Source organism: Oncorhynchus tshawytscha, linkage group LG19, assembly GCF_018296145.1.
Source record: "Oncorhynchus tshawytscha isolate Ot180627B linkage group LG19, Otsh_v2.0, whole genome shotgun sequence".
Taxonomy (NCBI): domain Eukaryota; kingdom Metazoa; phylum Chordata; class Actinopteri; order Salmoniformes; family Salmonidae; genus Oncorhynchus; species Oncorhynchus tshawytscha.
Window position 1 is genome coordinate 21604040 of NC_056447.1, and position 19210 is coordinate 21623249.

The 19210-nt window shown below is 43.5% G+C and overlaps 1 protein-coding gene across 1 annotated transcript in view; it reads left to right on the forward strand.

The window, feature by feature from the left end:
• The first annotated feature begins 743 nt into the window (after positions 1-743).
• The window catches only part of LOC112218447 (fatty acid 2-hydroxylase), a 30904-nt gene continuing 12437 nt past the window's right edge, over positions 744-19210 (forward strand). Inside the window, exon 1 of the mRNA XM_024379243.2 lies at positions 744-1137. Coding sequence (XP_024235011.1) covers positions 823-1137 — 315 coding nt within the window. The 5' untranslated portion in view covers positions 744-822. The remainder of the gene's footprint in view (positions 1138-19210) is intronic.

Sequence of the window (19210 nt, forward strand, 5' to 3'; positions counted from 1 at the left end):
GCTGAATAAAGACTTAATCATACAACTCTTTGCTGTAATCTTTGATGGTTTCTCTATGGTCATAGTTTTAAAAGTTACTAAATCTCAAGTAGGCAGGTATCAAACTTTGCTGTGGAGTACTCGGCACGGTGACTTGAGCTATCAGATTGTCCAGAACAGTAGGTGCACTTGATTTTACGCACAGCTCTCCTGGTCGCCCGGGTAGGCGGAGTTTGTCCCTTCAGTTCAGACAAATGAAATTGTTCAAAATGTGAACACTGCCTTTTCGGCGCACAGGGTTTCTGAATCAAGTGCACGTAAAGGCAAAAGCGCAAAGTCGAATTTAAAAAAATCTAGTAATAAAGGACCGCAAGCATTTATCGTCGGCTTTTCTACAGAAATGTTGTGGTGATCGACTGGGAATACCTAGATGGTCGACCGGTTGGTGACCCCTAATATAGGTTATTGGTATTGAGAGGCGCCCACACGTCAAACAGAACTACGCCCATGAGGAAATAACACGCATGTTTAATAGGTTCTCTATTAGACTAGTTTAAAAGTGAGTTTTTATTTGATCTCAACCACATCTAAACATGAATTAACAATGCAATAATGATCTCATAGCTGTAAACATTGGGGGTAAAAATAAGCTAGAGCGCTGTGAAGTTGCAGAGCGAGCAAAACGCAGATAGATGAAAGACTGAGCTTTGAGCAGTCTTGAGTGATGAATAATTAATGATATGCTAATGAGCTGGTCGAGTAAGCCCAGTGAGGGCTGAGAAATGAAGTAGAAGTTAGTACGCGGTCAGTCGGCCAGGGGGTCTTTACGCGCTCCTTTAGTTTATGCTTTTTTTTTGTGGACACTTCAACATCGCAATGTCTCCATTGGTGTCCCCTCGGGTTTTCTCTGAGATGGAGGTAGCCCGTCATTGCACAAAATACTCATGTTGGGTATTATTGGGGACGAAGGTTTATGATGTGACGGGATTCCTTCGAATGCATCCGGGTGGAGAGGCTCTGATATTACACAGGTCAGGGAATGATGTCAGCCTGGAGATGGAGGGACCCCCGCACCGCCATTCCGAGAACGCACGGCGGTGGATGGAACAGTACTACATTGGAGAGCTGGACACAGACAGTAATGCCGATGAAACTCAGGTACAGGCTATAATACTCTGCTCTGAGTATACTCTAAAATGTAACCCAAGCATAGTTTCTTATCGAATCAAATCAAATTGTATTTGTCACATGCGCCGCATACAACAAATGCGTGTTTACAAGCCCTTAACCAACAATGCAGTTCAAACAATAGAGTTAATATAATATTTACTAAATAAACTAAAGTGAAAAAAAATCCAAACAATCAAAAATAAACAATAAATGTACATAACAATAACGAGTTAACTATATACAGGGGTACCTGGACCGAGTCAATGTGCCGTGTATAGGTTAGCCGAGGTAATTTGTATAGTGACTGCATAGATGATAAACAGCGAGTAGCAGCAGTGTAAAAACAAAGGGGGTCAATGGAAATAGTCCGGGTGCCCATTTGATGAGTTGTTCAGCAGTCTTATAGCTGGAAAGTAGACTACAGTAAATTAAGACGATGTACATGGTGGTGTGATTTTCACATCTGATTTGAGACACATTGCCTATTTGCATCAAACAACAATCTCACATTGCCCCTATTTGTAAACCACATGCATGTGGTTTACAAATAGGAGATGATGATGGCACAACAATATGCCTATTAACACAGTCAGTGGATTTGGGAGAAACTTTCCATTACTCTAATGGTTGTAGGCTACATGCAAGTCAGTCGCAGTCGGTGCTGTTTAAGTTGAAGGCAGGCAATTTTCTTTTTTCATGAGCATGGCCTTTTCTATTACAGCATATTGGATGACTGTCATTCATATTACATTCATCCAGTTCATTGTAACATTGATAGGTTTAGGCTACTACATGATACTCAAATTTTCCCTATACCCATCATGAGGTTGCTACAACCTAGCCTATGAATTAAAGTTTACAACGTAGATGTACACAGGTCAAGAGAAAGATTTGAGGTGACAGACAGTGACACATTCAATGCCATCTTGCATACTTGATTATAGTTCAACAGTTGCAAACAAGAGTTTCTATTGGACAAATTCAGATATGTTTATTCCCATTTAATTCCGTTTGCTTCTGTTTAAGAAATGTTTTTCAACAGAATCGGCTAAATGAATACACCCCTGATCGGACATAAACCCAGTTCACTTTTATAACAGCCACGTTGTATTCCTTCTCGCATCTACCCACTCTCCTCCTCAAACCTTTTCCCTTCGCTTGTGGACTTCAATGCACAACACATCAGCTGTATGCGACCAGGCTAAAAAACCTTTCCAAGCCAAACCATGTCATAACTGCTACACAGCCTACTTCATTGTCCCCATATTAGCTAAAGTAACATCATAGTCAACATAGCTAATAGAACTAGAGTTAATAAACCCGCTACAATTATGCAGTAAAGTTAGTGTACAGTACAGTAAGCAGTTTAGCACTTACACCGGTGGGCCCGATGGCAATAAATTAGTAAAACCAAAAGCTTACCTTGACTTGGAAGAGTTCCAGTGTTGTGTTGGATAGTCATAGCCAGCTAGCTAATATAGCATCCCTTGGATTGAGCTGGGTGTTTGAGTAGGTTAAACTAGCTAGCTAGCTGCATTTGCTGGCAAAGAAAGTGAAAGTGAAAAACAAGACAAAATATAGTTCTCTCCCTCTCTTGCTTCTCTATCATTTTTGAATAAATTAATTTGTTAACTGTAAAGCTATTTTCTTTCTCTGAGTCATCTATCACCACATTTTATGCACTGCAGGGCTAGCTAGCTGTAGCTTATGATTTCAGTCCTAGATTCATTCTCTGATCCTTTGATGGGATGGACATGTCAGTTCATGCTGCAAGAGCTCTGATAGGTTGGAGTACATCCTCTGGATGTTGTCATAATTACTGTGTAAGTGAATGGAAGGGGATGAGAACCATGAGCCCCCTAGGTGTTGTATTGAAATCAAATAAAATTTTATTTGTCACATACACATGGTTAGCAGATGTTATTGCGAGTGTAGCGAAATGCTTGTACTTCTAGTTCCGACAGTGCAGCAGTATCTAACAAGTAATATCTAACAATTACACAACAGATACCTAATACACACAAATCTAAAGGAATGGAATCTAAAGGAATGGAATAAGAATATATAAGTATGTGGATGATTAGTGACGGAGCTGCATAGGCTAACATGCAATAGATAGTATAGAATAGAGTATATACATATGAGGTGAGTAATGCAAGATATGTAAACATTATTAAAGTGACTAGTGGTCCATTTATTAAAGTGGCCAATGATTTCAAGTCTGTGTGTAGGCAGCAGCCTCTCTGTGCTAGTGTTGGCTGTTTAACAGTCTGATGGCCTTGAGATAGAAGCTGTTTTTCAGTCTCTCGGTCCTAGCTTTGATGCACCAGTACTGACCTTGCTTTCTGGATGGTAGCGGGGTGAACAGGCAGTCACTCGGGTGGTTGTTGTCCTTGATGATCACCTTCTGGAGATCCCTGCGGTTGTAGGCGGTGCAGTTGCCGTACCAGGTGGTGATACAGCCCGACAGGATGCTCTCAATTGTGCATCTGTAAAAGTTTGAGGGTTTTAGGTGACAAGCTAAATTTCTTCAGCCTCTTGAGGTTGAAGATGCACTGTTGCGCCTTCTTCACCACGCTGTCTGTGTGGGTAGACCATTTCAGTTTGTCCGTGATGTGTACGCAGAGGAACTTAAAACTGTCCACCTTCTCCAATGCTGTCCCATAGATTTGGATGGGGGGTGCTCCCTCTACTGTTTCCTGAAGTCCACGATCATCTCCTTTGTTTTGTTGACGTTGAGTGAGAGGTTATTTTCCTGACACCACACTCAGATCCCTCACCTCCTCCCTGTAGGCTTTCTCGTCGTTGCTGGTAATCAAGCCTACTACTGTTGTGTCGTCTGCAAACTTGATGATTGAGTTGGAGGCGTGCATGGCCACGCAGTCATTGGTAAACAGGAAGTACAAGAGGGGGCTGAGCATCACCCTTGTGGGACCCCAGTGTTGAGGATCAACAAAGTGTAGATGTTGTTTCCTACCTTCACCACTTGGAGATGCCCCGTCAGGATGTCCAGGACCCAATTGCACAGGGCGGGGTTGAGACCCAGGGCATCAAGCTTAATAATGAGCTTGGAGGGTACTATGTTGTTGAATTCTGAGCTGTAGTCAATGAACAGCATTCTTACATAGATATTCCTCTTATCCAGATGGGATAGGGCAGTGTGATGGCGAATGCATCATCTGTGAACCTATTGGGACGGTAAGCAAATTGAAGTGGATTTAGGGTGACAGGTAAGGTGGAGGTGATATGATCCTTGATATGATCCTAGTCTCTCAAAGCACTTCATAATGCTAGAATGCAGTGCTACAGGGCGATAGTCATTTAGTTCAGTTACCTTTGTTCCTGTACCCAAGAATGTAATGGTGGCCATCTTGAAGCATGTGGGGACAACAGACTAGGATAGGGAGAGATTGAATATGTCCGTAAACACACCAGCCAGCTGGTCTGCGCATGCTCTGAGGATGCTGCTAGGGATGCCGTCTGGGCCGGCAGCCTTGCAAGGGTTAACACGTTTAAATGTCTTACTCACATAGGCCACAAAGAAGGAGAGCCCACAGACCTTGGTAGTGGGCTGTGCAGGTGGCACTGTATTCTCCTCAAAGCAGGAAAATAAGTTGTTTAGTTTGCCCGGGAGCAAGACGTGGCTGGTTTTTTTTGTAGTCCGTGATTGCCTGTAGACCCTGCCACATGCGTCTCATGCCTGAGCCGTTGAATTGCAGGTCAAGTGTGCAGATGTTGCCCTACCGGAGTTACACAGTAATAGTGTTACAGCCCCATGAGCATGCTGAGTCTGACAGCACAGTGGGTCGTCGAGGATTTCGTACTGAGGAAAGTCGTATTTCATGCTCATGAATGTGCTGGTTGTCATACCGCTGCTGCCATTTCAATGGCATTTGAGAACATGTTTGAAACTTGAAACATTAACACACTAGCTAGCTCTATTCGAACAACTGACTCGAGAAATAAGCTCATCAACTGCGCCTGCAGCAGACGTGATACCCTCTGTCATGGCATTGAAACGCCTGCTCAACAAAACTGCAGACAGTCTGTGAACAAGTGTTTCGGTGGCATTCTCTCATTACTGTCCACTACTTTGATGCAGACAAAAAACAGGTTTCACGTGAAATGTTACAGACACAGCTGGACAAGATGGAAACGGACAAAGTGACATTGCGCACCGAGGAAGAGAGGCCACGGACAAACAGACAGCTGAAACTTCACTGTTTGTCATGTATGATGAAATCCTGGTTGAGAATGAAACGACTGAACAAATGAACAATGAAACAGCACAGCAAGTAAGTGAAAGAAATAGGTTTTGATGATGTTTTACTGGTAATGGAAATGCAAACAAAATAACTTTTTGGTCAGTGTGGTGTGTGTGTAAACTTTATTTAACTAGGCAAGTCAGTTAAGAACAAATTCTTATTTTCAATGACGGCCTACACCGACCAAACCCGTACGATGCTGGGCCAATTGTGCGCCGCCCTATAGGACTCCCAATCACAGCCGGATGTAATACAGCCTGGATTCAAAGCAGGGACTGTAGTGATGCATCTTGCACTGAGATGCAGTGCCTTAGACCTCTGCGTCCGTGTGTGTGTTAACTATTTAACTGTACTAGATTGCTTAAAAGGCCGCTAAAATTTTAAATATCGGTTATCGGTATCGTTTTTTGGCAAGGAAAATATTGGATACCGGTATCGGCCAAAAATGTCATATCACTACTTATAACACTAAGTTTCATTGGTCGACTCTGACTTTTGGAAACTGTTGCTACCTCTACAACCACATCATAAAGTGTGAGTGTTGCAGAGAGGAGGCAAGGGATGCATGTGGTTGTCACTGCCTTGATCCTGTTTACTACAGTTAAACACGGTCACTGTGTTGATCCTGTTAACCACAGTTAAACATTTTACTGCTCCCTCATGCAAGTCTTTATGCCTAAGTATGGCATTCTCCTCTCTGTCAAAGTCTTATTTTATCACATGTCAATTCAAAACATTGGGTTCAGTTTCAATTGACAGGCTTGTGTTTACAGTGCTGTCAGGGTTTTGCATTGATTATAGTGCTGGTATTATAAACAAGAGTTTTGGCGATGCGCCTCTTGCTTATTCAGTGGTCCCTTTATGTAAACATTAGGGGCCAACCCAGAGGACAATTCTCTTCACATCCTCCCACTCGCCCATTAGCCCATCTTCTGTCTCTCTTCGAGGTAGCAGAAGATGGAGGTACTGGTAGAGTAACGTAATGCTGCCGTGTCATAGGAGAGACGTTAATGGATGATTGGGTGATCCAATCATGGGTGATACACTGCTTCTACTCACTGTTTATTATCTGTGCATAGTCACTTTACCAATTACCTCGACTAACCTGTACCCCACGCACATTGACTCGGTACCAGTACCCCCTGTATATAGCCTTTTATTTTTTACTTTAGTTTATTTAGTAAATATTTTCTTAACTCTATTTCTTGAACTAAATGCTGGAATCAGTTTCGGTTTTCAAATCTGTTTAGGACTACTGACTGTCCAAACAGCAAGCTACAAGTGACCACATTTAATTTGTGCGTATTCAGGCCTGGGTTGCACATTTTGGGGGAATATTCAGCGGTGGAAACTTTACATGGGAATTATCGGAAATATTTACAAATTAATATTAATACCATTTAAGGAAGGACCAGTTGCGCTCTGAGGAGGCTGATGTTGGTGGGATTTGGAGGATGATGGAGGCAACAGGGGAAAGAGCCTCAGATCCACAAAGTCCCTTCTACCAGGTGGCTGATGAGATATGTTGGCACGACTGCCATATTGCATCACCATCCCAAAGCCCTCGCTTGGAAGTGTATTTCGCCAGACTGCGAAGAACCTTTCCCCCATCCAGGCCAAGGTGGCGAGACACGGTAGTGATGACGCCATAGGCCTTGTTGATCTCTGCACCAGACAGGATGCTCTTGCCAGCATACTTGGGGTCCAACATGTGCGCTGCGGTGTGTATTGGGCTTCAGGCAAAAGTCTTCATGCTTTTTGATGTATTTCAGAACTGCAGTTTCCTCTGCTTGTATAACCGATGTGAAATGGCTAGCTAGTTAGCGGTGGTGCCCGCTAATAGCGTTTCAATCGGTGACATCACTCGCTCTGAGACCTTGAAGTAGTAGTTCCCCTTGCACTGCAAGGGCCGCGGCTTTGTGGAGCAATGGGTAACGAGGCTTTGTGGGTGTCAGTTGTTGATGTGTGCAGAGGGTCCCTGGTTCGAGCCCGGGTATGGGCAAGGGGACGGACTAAAGTTATACTGTTACATTGATGCTGTTGACCCGGATCACTGGTTGCTGCGGAAAAGGAGGAGATCAAAAGGGGGGTGAGTGTAACCGATGTGAAATGGCTAGCTAGTTAGCGGTGGTGCGCGCTAATAGCGTTTCAATCGGTGACATCACTCGCTCCGAGACCTTGAAGTAGTTGTTCCCCTTGGCTTTTGTGGAGCGATGGGTAACGATGCTTCGTGGGTGACTGTTGTCTGTGTGCAGAGGGTCCCTGGTTCGAGCCCGGTATGGGCGAGGGGACGGACTAAAGTTAAACTGTTACACTTGGAGCAACAGTGAAGTGTGCAGGGCAGTACGGATTTCTTCTCTTACATCTGCAAGCAGAGTCTGAACATCAGACAGGATGGCATTGTCTCCCTCAATCCGTGCAATGGCTACTGCTATAGGTTTCAGGAGTTTCAGGCTGCTTACCATTCTCTCCCAAATGCATCATCCAGGAGGATCCTCTTGTTACACCGAATACAAACAGTGTAGCTATTCCCTCCGCAAGGCAATCAAACAAGCTAAGCGTCAGTATAGAGACAAAGGAGAATCTCAATTCAACGGCTCAGACACAAGAGGTATGTGGCAGGGTCTACAGTCAATCACGGATTACAAAATGAATACCAGCCCCGTCACGGACCAGGATATCTTGCTCCCAGGCAGACTAAATAACTTTTTTGCCCGCTTTGAGGACAATACAGTGCCACTGACATGGCCTGCAACCAAAACATGCGGCCTCTCCTTCACTGCAGCCGAGGTGAGTAAAACATTTAAACGTGTTAACCCTCGCAAGGCTGCAGGCCCAGACGGCATCCCCAGTCGCGCCCTCAGAGCATGCGCAGACCAGTTGGCTGGTGTGTTTACGGACATATTCAATCAATCCCTATCCCAGTCTGCTGTTCCTACATGCTTCAAGAGGGCCACCATTGTTCCTGTTCCCAAGAAAGCTAAGGTAACTGAGCTAAACAACTACCGCCCCGTAGCACTTACTTCCGTCATCATGAAGTGCTTTGAGAGACTAGTCAAGGACCATATCACCTCCACCCTACCTGACACCCTAGACCCACTCCAATTTGCGTACCGCCCAAATAGGTCCACAGACGATGCAATCTCAACCACACTGCACACTGCCCTAACCCATCTGGACAAGAGGAATACCTATGTGAGAATGCTGTTCATCGACTACAGCTCGGCATTTAACACCATAGTACCCTCCAAGCTCGTCATCAAGCTCGAGACCCTGGGTCTCGACCCCGCCCTGTGCAACTGGGTACTGGACTTCCTGACGGGCCGCCCCCAGGTGGTGAGGGTAGGCAACAACATCTCCACCCCGCTGATCCTCAACACTGGGGCCCCACAAGGGTGCTTCTGAGCCCTCTCCTGTACTCCCTGTTCACCCACGACTGCCAGGATGCACGCTCCAACTCAATCATCAAGTTTGCGGACGACACAACAGTGGTAGGCTTGATTACCAACAACGACGAGACAGCCTACAGGGAGGAGGTGAGGGCCAGTGTGGTGTCAGGAAAATAACCTCACACTCAACATCAACAAAACTAAGGAGATGATTGTGGACTTCAGGAAACAGCAGAGGGAACACCCCTATCCACATTCTTGGAACAGTAGTGGAGAGGGTAGCAAGTTTTAAGTTCCTCGGGATACATCACAGACAAACTGAATTGGTCCACCCACACAGACAGCATTATGAAGAAGGCGCAGCAGCGCCTCTTCGACCTCAGGAGGCTGAAGAAATTTGGCTTGTCACCAAAAGCACTCACAAACTTCTACAGATGCACAATCGAGAGCATCCTGGCAGGCTGTATCACCGCCTGGTATGGCAACTGCTCCGTCCACAACCGTAGGCTCTCCAGAGGGTAGTGAGGTCTGCACAACGCATCACTGGGGGCAAACTACCTGGCCTCCAGGACACCTACACCACCCGATGTTACAGGAAGGCCATAAAGATCATCAAGGACAACAACCACCCGAGCCACTGCCTGTTCACCCCGCTATCATCCAGAAGGCGAGGTCAGTACAGGTGCATCAAAGCTGGGACCGAGAGACTGAAAAACAGCTTCTATCTCAAGGCCATCAGACTGTTAAACAGCCACCACTAACATTGAGTGGCTGCTGCCAACACACTGACTCACCTCCAGCCACTTTAATAATGGGAATTGATGGGAAATGATGTAAAATATATCACTAGCCACTTTAAACAATGCTACCTAATATAATGTTTACATACCCTACATTATTCATCTCATATGTATACGTATATACTGTACTCTATATCATCTACTGCGTCTTTATGTAATACATGTATCACTAGCCACTTTAACTATGCCACTTTGTTTACATACTCATCTCATATGTATATACTGTACTCGATACCATCTACTGCATCTTGCCTATGCCGCTCTGTACCATCACTCATTCATATATCTTTATGTACATATTCTTTTTCCCCTTACACTTGTGTGTATAAGACAGTAGTTTTGGAAGTGCTAGTTTGATTACTTGTTGGTTATTACTGCGTTGTCGGAACTAGAAGCACAAGCATTTCGCTACACTCGCATTAACATCTGCTAATCATGTGTATGTGACAAATAAAAATTGATTTGATTTGACAGGGCTGTCCATATCGGCAGACTGTGATATGGTCATTTCTTGGAGAGACTCCTTCCCCTCCAGGAGACTGCCAAACATGATGACAACACCAGTGTTGCTGGCAGCTTCAATGTGGTGCTCTTATTCTTCTCACTTTGCTTGGTGAGGTAGATTGCTGCTATAATTTGATGACCCTTCACATACCTAACCATTTCCTTGGCTCTCTTGTTGAGTGTATCCATTGTTTTCAGTGCCATGATGTCCTTGAGGAGCAGATTCAATGCATGAGCAGCATAGCCAATGGATGTGAGGGTAGACCAAGTAGCCTTCATGTTCGCAGTATTGTCTGTCAACCTTCTATGGTCCAAGGTCATTGATGACTGTCTTCAGCTCATCTGCAATGTAGAGACCGGTGTGTCTGTTGTCCCTTGTGTCTGTGCTCTTGTAGAATACTGGTTGAGGGGTGGAGAGGATATAGTTAATTATTCCTTCCCCATGAACATTTGACCACCTACCAGAGATGATTGCAATACATTCTGCTTTCTCTATGATTTGCTTGACCTTCACTTGAACTCGATTGAACTCTGTATCTAGAAAATGAGTAGATAAAGCAGGTCTGGTTGGAGGGGTGTATGCTGGGCAAAGAACACTCAGAAATCACATTGCCTGTGAGCATCAGAGGTGAACCAGTTGCATACACAGCTCGAGCAAGACATTCATCAGAATTTATCCAGGAAGACCATAAGCAGTTGCTATCGATAAGGTGTCTGATTTTTCATTTTCACCTCGAATAGAAGTAGAGGGACTTTTGTCAGAGGTTGCTTGTTGTGAGCACTGAGGGAAGTTTATGGACTTGGCCAGATGATTCTGCATCTTTGTTGCATTCTTCACATATGATTTGGCACAGTATTTGCAAATGCACACAGCTTTTCCTTCTACATTAGCTGCAGTGAAATGTCTTCACACATCAGATAGTGCCCGTGGCATTTTCCTGTAAATTTTCCTGTAAAAAACCCCAAATACAATTCCATGTTGTAACGTCTGCTTCAAACTCACACTCTCAAACACATAGATCCCCTGAACGCAATCACCTGAATTCTGATCACCTGTTCACACACCTGTATGTCATTATTACACAGTATTTAGTTCAGTTCTTTGCACCTCATCATTGTGAGGTATTGTTTGTTTTGTGACACACTTCTATTCAGAGCTCTGTTTTTCCCTGTAATTTAATCTGCCCGTGTATTATAGTTTTTTACTTTTTGGACCCCCGGTGTATGACCTTGGACCCAGCTACCTGCCTCCTCCGGTGGTCCTTTATAAATCAACACCTGCTGCACCCTGCGCTTGAAACCATCTCTCTGTCTCCCATAGTGTTCATTACACATGTACAGATAAATAGTTAAGCAGTTAGATTAAACAACTCCTTTGTAGGATAAATGTTTTAAAATGAAACGTGTAGAAACAGGTGAATTAACACTCCTCAGTTAGCAGGCTCAAGCAAGCTAAAACCCACATGGTAGCAAAAACTAACTAGCAGAAATTGTTAACAAGTTAGAAATGATTTAAACACATTTTGCTGTAGGCTACTATTTACTAGTTAACAAAACATAATGTATGTCATATAAAATATATTCACCCCACCCAGTATTGTAATTAAAACTTACCAGAAAACTTGTAGTCCTTGGCCCAGACAGTGTAGTAGTGTGGGCTCAATAGCATCTCATTAGTGTGCAAGATCTTGAGAATCAGCTGTACATGTGATGGAAGAGTGCACTGTGCATGTAGAGGGTTAAAATTCCATTGAATTAAGTTTAACCAAAATATGCCACAAGACCTAAAATTGCCTTCTGTGTATCCCACAAAAAAATTCACTGTTATAAGCTAACTTTTTTGATGAATTTAAGAAAAATTACCCAAATTCCCGGGCTTAACTTCCTATGGAAAATTTCCAGAAAAATGCTGGAAATTTACGGGAAAGTTTCCGACCCTTTGCAACCCTAGTTCAGACAGCAGTTATTTTATGACAAGGCTACACTAGTTGTCATAGTAATGATGGGTTTGTGTTCAGTGGTGTAGGCTGATTGGTGGTGGTGCTAGTGTTTGCTATCACTCAGAAGTTATGTTACAAGCTAAGGTAACAACAATGCCTGCCATGGACGTTTCCCAGTTGCTTTGCATTTTCAAAATCAAAAAGGTAAGAACATTTTTAAAGCCTCAAAGGATAAGATGATCTAACTTTCAAAACGAGTCCTTTTTGGCTAGCCACAGCAATCAACTAGCTAGCTAGGTAGCTGTTTAGCTTTCTAGCATAATCACTCATTTGTTTGTAAACAATTAACAAGCTAGTTAGCTACCACATGTTCTTGTCAAACTGTCAACAGAGCAGCTAGCAAGCAACAAGATATTCCAAATAGCAGTCTAAAAAACACTTGAGGGCAAAATAAATCAGATTTGACTATTCAGATATGTCACATGGCCAGCTATCAGATTTATATCGGATTTCAAGCCATCTATAAAGATGGTTTGAAATGTGGCTTGAAATATCCGATTCTATGTGCTTTTTGGCTGTTCAGACTGCAGGAAAAAGAACAGATTCGAATCGGATATGCAAATAAACAGTCACTTTTTGAGTCACTTCAAACTGCCAATGTGAACACTGCTTCAGAGACTTACCCAAAACTCGGGGTTGAATACTTATCTAATCAAGATATATTAGTGTTTTATTTTTTTGTATATTTTTTAAAAATAGTTGCATTTTTTCAAACACATTGACATTATAGAGCAGGGCTGCCCAACCCTCTTCCTGGAGATCTACTGTCCTGTATGTTTTCAGTCCAACCCTCTTCCTGGAGATCTACTGTCCTGTATGTTTTCAGTCCAACCCTCTTCCTGGAGATCTACTGTCCTGTATGTTTTTAGTCCAACCCTCTTCCTGGAGATCTACTGTCCTGTATGTTTTTAGTCCAACCCTCTTCCTGGAGATCTACTGTCCTGTATGTTTTCAGTCCAACCCTCTTCCTGGAGATCTACTGTCCTGTATGTTTTCAGTCCAACCCTCTTCCTGGAGATCTACTGTCCTGTATGTTTTCAGTCCAACCCTCTTCCTGGAGAACTACTGTCCTGTATGTTTTCAGTCCAACCCTAATTTTAGCATATCTGATTCAGCTAGTTAAGGTCTTGTTGAGCAGCTAATTAATAGAATCAGGTGTGTTAAACCCACAGGATGGTAGATCTCCTAGAAGAAGGTTGGGCAGCCCTGTTATAGACTATTGTGTGTGGATTGTTGACCAACAAACATCCGTTAAATCAATTTTAATCCCACATTGTAACATAACAAAATGTGTAAAAAGTCAAGTACTGTGAATACTTTCTGAAGGCATTGTATTTTTATGTGTGTGTGTATGCATAGGCTTTTGTGAATGGTGAATGTTGACCATCTGGCCTGATGTGGCCCTCCACAACTCTTTAGGACAGAGTGCCCTCAGAGAAAAAAGCCCTAGCTGATGATAACATTTTGGGAGGAATTTGTGAGGGCAGTCGGTGGTGCCTCAGCCTCGAAGGAATGTTTCCTCTTTATGGATCGGAATCACATTTTTTCTCTCAAAGGCCTTATTGTATTTCATCACTCATCCCCAGGGACATGACCAAGCATTATGCAGCAGGGGTGGAAACTAGAGCGCCTCAAACGTTCAGTCCTTTTGTAATTTGACGGCAGAATTCATTCATAAAGTATATTTTATCTGCTGCAGTTGGCCTAAGTTTATCATTGTGAATGCTAGTGTTGTTTAGCTTCTGCTTCCATGGAGACAGTTGTCACAAGCCTTCAATTGGCACACATATTCATATGTAGGTCCCTCAGGTAATGCTCTACAACTGCTGGTTCGAGCCAAAGGGTGGTGAGGGAATAGGGGGATGTAAGCGGGGAGGAGAGGGCCGGAGAGAGAACAGGTTGTGAGGTCCGATTGATTAAGACGCAGCACAAACACAGCCGGCATGTTTCACCTGTCCTGTCTGAGGATGGCTGGCCTGCTCTGCCACAGTAATTTCAATAAGATGTGGCGTGGGACCCTGGGAGAGGCAGCAGGGGCAGAGTTGAAGAGGTGAGACTGTCGTCACCAGGATATAGAGAGATCCAGCGGGATCTCATTGGCTAGTGTGGCAGGGTAGTCCCACACATGAGGAGCCCTGAAGACGGGCAGAGACACAGCTGCCTGTGGCAGTGCTGAGGGGTGAGGGATGCCATGCTACACTGTTGCTTTATATGTCTCTGCAGCCTCCTGATTCTCCTTACCCCTCCCCGTCAGCAGAGCCAGGGATAGTCAGTTTCTCGCTCACAGACATCATTTTATATGATTGCAGACCAACTCATTAGTGATGGGGGGGGAAAACATCAATAAAGTTATATTATTTTTGACAATATGGTTATATTTTTGCACTGGTCGGCTGTATTTGTGCCACTTTTTAAATAGTGAGCCAACATGTTTTTAGCACGTATTTTCATGACTGATCAAAACTCACTTTTCCACGACTCTCTCTCGTCCCTCTGCAGCAGACATGAGCAGCAATATGTTTAGAACATCGAATCACAATAAAATCGCACAATCAAATCTCAATACATATAGAATTGTGAGAATCACAATACGTATCATATCGACACCTAAGTATCATGATAATATCGTATCGCGTGGACCCTGTCAATTCCCAGCCCTACAAATTATACTGTAGCTGTTTAGCTAATAGGTTTTTGCTAACATGCTTAGTTAATAGGACACTGCACAGGTCAGATTGTATAGCAAGGAGGACAAAAGGAGCTCTCATGATCACTTCTCCCATAGCTCTGTTTATTTCTAACACAGGCCTCTCTCAGCCTCCAGGGCCTTGAGGACCACTATACTAAAGCCTGTCTGTTGGTATTTATATAGGAAGGACCTAACTCTCAACGCCAAGTTCAAGTTCATTGTTCAAGCACCACCCAATACCAATTCTCTGTCAGGTGTATTTATAAACTGCCTATGGCTAAATGGTAGTAGCTCTATAACAAAAACGTGTTTTTATAAAACAAACCGTTTTAGGGTCGGTGAGCAAGTTTGGAGGGAATGACTGAAGGCACACCCTGGCCCAGCATTTGGCTCATGTTAGGCGTATCTTGACAAGCTATGGTGATCAGTAGTTTAGCAATTGCTGAGTAGCTGTAATCTTGGGTGGGAGGTTATTACCTCTCTCTTTAACAAAGTAGAAAATCCATCTGGGTCAGCATGAACAGGAGCCTATCATTCCATGACTTACTTACTTCTTCTCCCAAACACATCCACACACCCTTTAAAACAATAATATCAGTGATTAAGTGGAGGATAAATCTCTCTCATGCTGAGCTAAGAGCACGTAGAACATATAAAATGATCTTTCTATTCCTATGCTAATATCAGCGTTGTTCTGGTAATTTATGATATGCATGTTAGCACACATGAACATGTGGATAGACCTTTGCACCTGGCTTTCCCAATCTGTGAGCTATGAACTTCTACCTGCCACTAGTTATGAATCTGTGTATTGAAGAATCTCCCCAGTTTCCATGTCAAGAGATTTTCTGTGGTTGTCTGCTGCTCTGAATCTAGGTCAAAACTCACTGGTCATCATGCCCATATCGTGTTTGTAGTCTATCATGGTTCTCCTGGTTTATTGTGGTAATATAATGGCAGTCTCTTGTCATACTCTGTGTATGTAGTAACAGGACACTCGGGCCAAAATGTCTCCAGCTACAGTTTGTCTCTGATTTTAGTACCATCCTCATCCACGATTGCGTGTGTGTGAATGAGAGTAATCTTCATTTCTTGCCAGTCAGGTTTGACTGGCTTTGTTACTAAGAGAAGCTGAGTGATCCTGCTAGCCTGTGTGTGTGTGTGTGTGTGTGTGTGTGTGTGTGTGTGTGTGTGTGTGTGTGTGTGTGTGTGTGTGTGTGTGTGTAAGGAGAGGAAGAGGAGAGGGAGTCACCCACCTCCGCACCCTGTCACTGTTTCTCTCCACAATGTCTTCCACAATGAAAAGTCAAATGTTTTGTGAAAACATGTTACTCCCCTGTAAGAGAGAGACTGCTCTTACATATTCTAACAGAGCCATTTCAACTGATGTGTGATTGAGACTGATCTGACAATGACACTCGGTAAATGGTTCTTATGTACATGTGTGTGGCAAAGGGGAAATACACTTATCTCTCTAAACTCTGTAGCCCGTCCGACTGTGTACCCCGGCACAGATATGATAGTGATGGTTAACCATTAACCAGGATGAGTCACAAGACCTCTTCACTGTGACCAGCGATGGAACTATTGATGACATCTGGGATACACCTTTTTTAACTGACGCTCACAAAATCCACCACCCTCCTGCTGTGACATATTGACCGGTGGTACTGTTACTTGAATAATACTGATTGTGTATCTGTCGTGTCTCCTCTTGTTACCCAACTACTCTGGCTACACCATTTCGGCCTCCAGTGTTGGCTCAAGGACTCCAAGAGTGTGACTGTGAACTTTGAACCTGTATCCTCATTGGAAATGACCATACAGCCCAACCCATCAACTGTTGGCAAACACTTGAATAATCTGCTTCATACTGTTAAAAAAGAAACTCCCTGCTTTCTCTTACTACTCCTTTATACAACAAGCAATCCATCCATAATCTCTAACAAAAGCCTTGACGTAACATGTATTGAGATTGTGTCCTGTTCCCTCTTCTCAGCCATTGACTCACCCCACTCATTATCAGAGCTGCTCTCTGGTTAGGAGCAACACTAGCCTGTTATGTGTAGGCCTACTTCCAGTCCAGTAATGTGAGCGCCAGTGGTTGCCGGTTTTGTCTTGACAAAGAATAAAATAACAAGGCAGGATTGTGCTGTGGCTCTGGCCAGCTGGGCGGGCAGTTATTCATATTGCCTGTCTGTGACCTCACAATTCCCCATCCTAAACCAAGCATTCCCCTCCCAAACCACGAGCCCGCGCCTTCCTCTGCCACACCCATCCGCCCAGTGCCCCACCAACACACTATGGCCCCTGTTCTGATGGTACCAGCCTGGACTAGGGTCTCCTCTGTCCATCCCCTTTGTTTTTTGTCACTCATTCTTTCCTTAATTCTCCTTCCCAGCCTATTAGATGGACGACACACAGAGTGCCTTATTACCGTTCGCTCCCCCACCTCTCCTCTCAGTGTAGGGCTGAGAGGACCGGGAATGAAGAAGCTCTATTGTCTGACTAAATGACTAAAATGTAACTGCTCAGTTCTCCCAGCCTGCATGCCTCCACACCAGCTGCAACCAGAGACAATTACCCCCATTCCCTTGAAACACTCAGACCCGTACTGTAGAAGTAGCAATAGGGGTAGTACTGTAGTAGTATAGAAACATGCAGTACAGGATATCTCTTATAATTCATCTTCTAGGTTTAGTCACCAGAAAAGGTCACATCTTATTTTTGAATGAGAATATAGTTTGATGTCTGGCAATGTGAAACTAGGCCTAATTTTTCCATTACTGTCAATGCCCACACGTGGTTCCCTACTGTGAATACAGGAAGGTGTGGTATATTAAAGCTATAAGGCATGAGGGGGTGTGGTATATGGCAAATATACCACAGCTATTGGCCATATACCACAAACCCCTGAGGTGCCTGATTTGCTATTATAAACTGGTTACAAATGTAATTAGAACAGTAAAAATAAATGTTTTGCCACACACATGGTATACGGTCTCATATACCACGGCTTTCAGCCAATCAGCATTCTGGGCTCGAACCACCCAGTTTATAAAAGGAATTATAAATCAGGTGGTTCCAGCCCTGAATGCTGATTAACTGAAAGCCATGTAATATCCGACCCTATACCATGGGTATGACAAAACATTTATTTTTACTGTTATAACTATGTTTGTAACCAGTTTTATTTAAGTGATAATGCCCGAGAAGCCAGTGTTTGGAGGATATATTGGCACGGGTGTTGTTAGGCCAGAGATGAAGTTGAGTGCCAGCAAACCGTGCCAATACATCCTCCAAACACCAGCTTTGAGGGCATTATCACTTTTATACAACAGTTTAACAACATATTCAAATAATGATTGACATATTTTTAAAAACGTTATTTTTCTGAATTTATTCATACTATTTCATCCTTCCACAAGAAGGTTTCTACCCAAGCCGGCTGGCCATTCATTCTATCGGTTCGGTTGCTAGAGACGCGACCCAGTCGTTCAGTCTTTTTGTTCTGTATCTATGGACGCGACACAGTCGTTGGTTGTAAATGTTCCATTACCGTCCTTGCTGGCAACATTCTTATCCTTTGCTTGCAGCCAGATTAACAGAAAAGTACCTGCATTTGCATTTGTTTAAGCTGTTTTCTAGTGAAATTTATTTGGATACATCCATAACAATAAGCTAATGAGGTGCTATTTTGCCTGGCATAGAAGAATGTGCTCACCCTGTCAGGACACTGTTGTTCAGAGGAACTAGCCAACAACACAGTCACTACAACACAATCACTTCAAACTGAAGCTGGGAAGACTGCAAACTAGATGCTCTTCGTTTCGTTTGACCTTTTTTGAATTTACATTTATTTGTATATATCCATAAAAAGGATGTCAGCTGATTCATGATTTTGACTGGTTGAGAAACGCTGCCTGCCTGTCTGTCTCGTCCCGACACGTTCATTACTATGGGACAGCTGGAGATCGAATTTGAATATTGAAACAATGTTGCAAATGTCGGAGACAGACAGCAAGGTTTATCCAAATCTCCGCTGTTGAAAACTAAATGTTATTCTAAAAGAAATCTGAGATAATATCTAGATGCTTTTTATAGTATAGATCAAGTTTATAAATTGCCTGACTGGGCTGATGAGACAGTGGATTGAGCAGTCCGATGGAACAGAGTAAATAGACATTTAGACAATCAGCATTCAGGAGTAGATCCACCCGTTGTATAAAATAGCAATAAGACACCTCTGGGGTTTGTGGTATATGGCCAATATACCACAGCTAAGTTCTGTATCAAGGCCTTCTGTGTTGCATCATGCATAAGAACAGCCCTTAGCTGTGGTTTATTGGCCATATACCACACTCTCTCAGGCCTTATTGCTTAATTGTACACCCACAAACATCAGAGATGCATG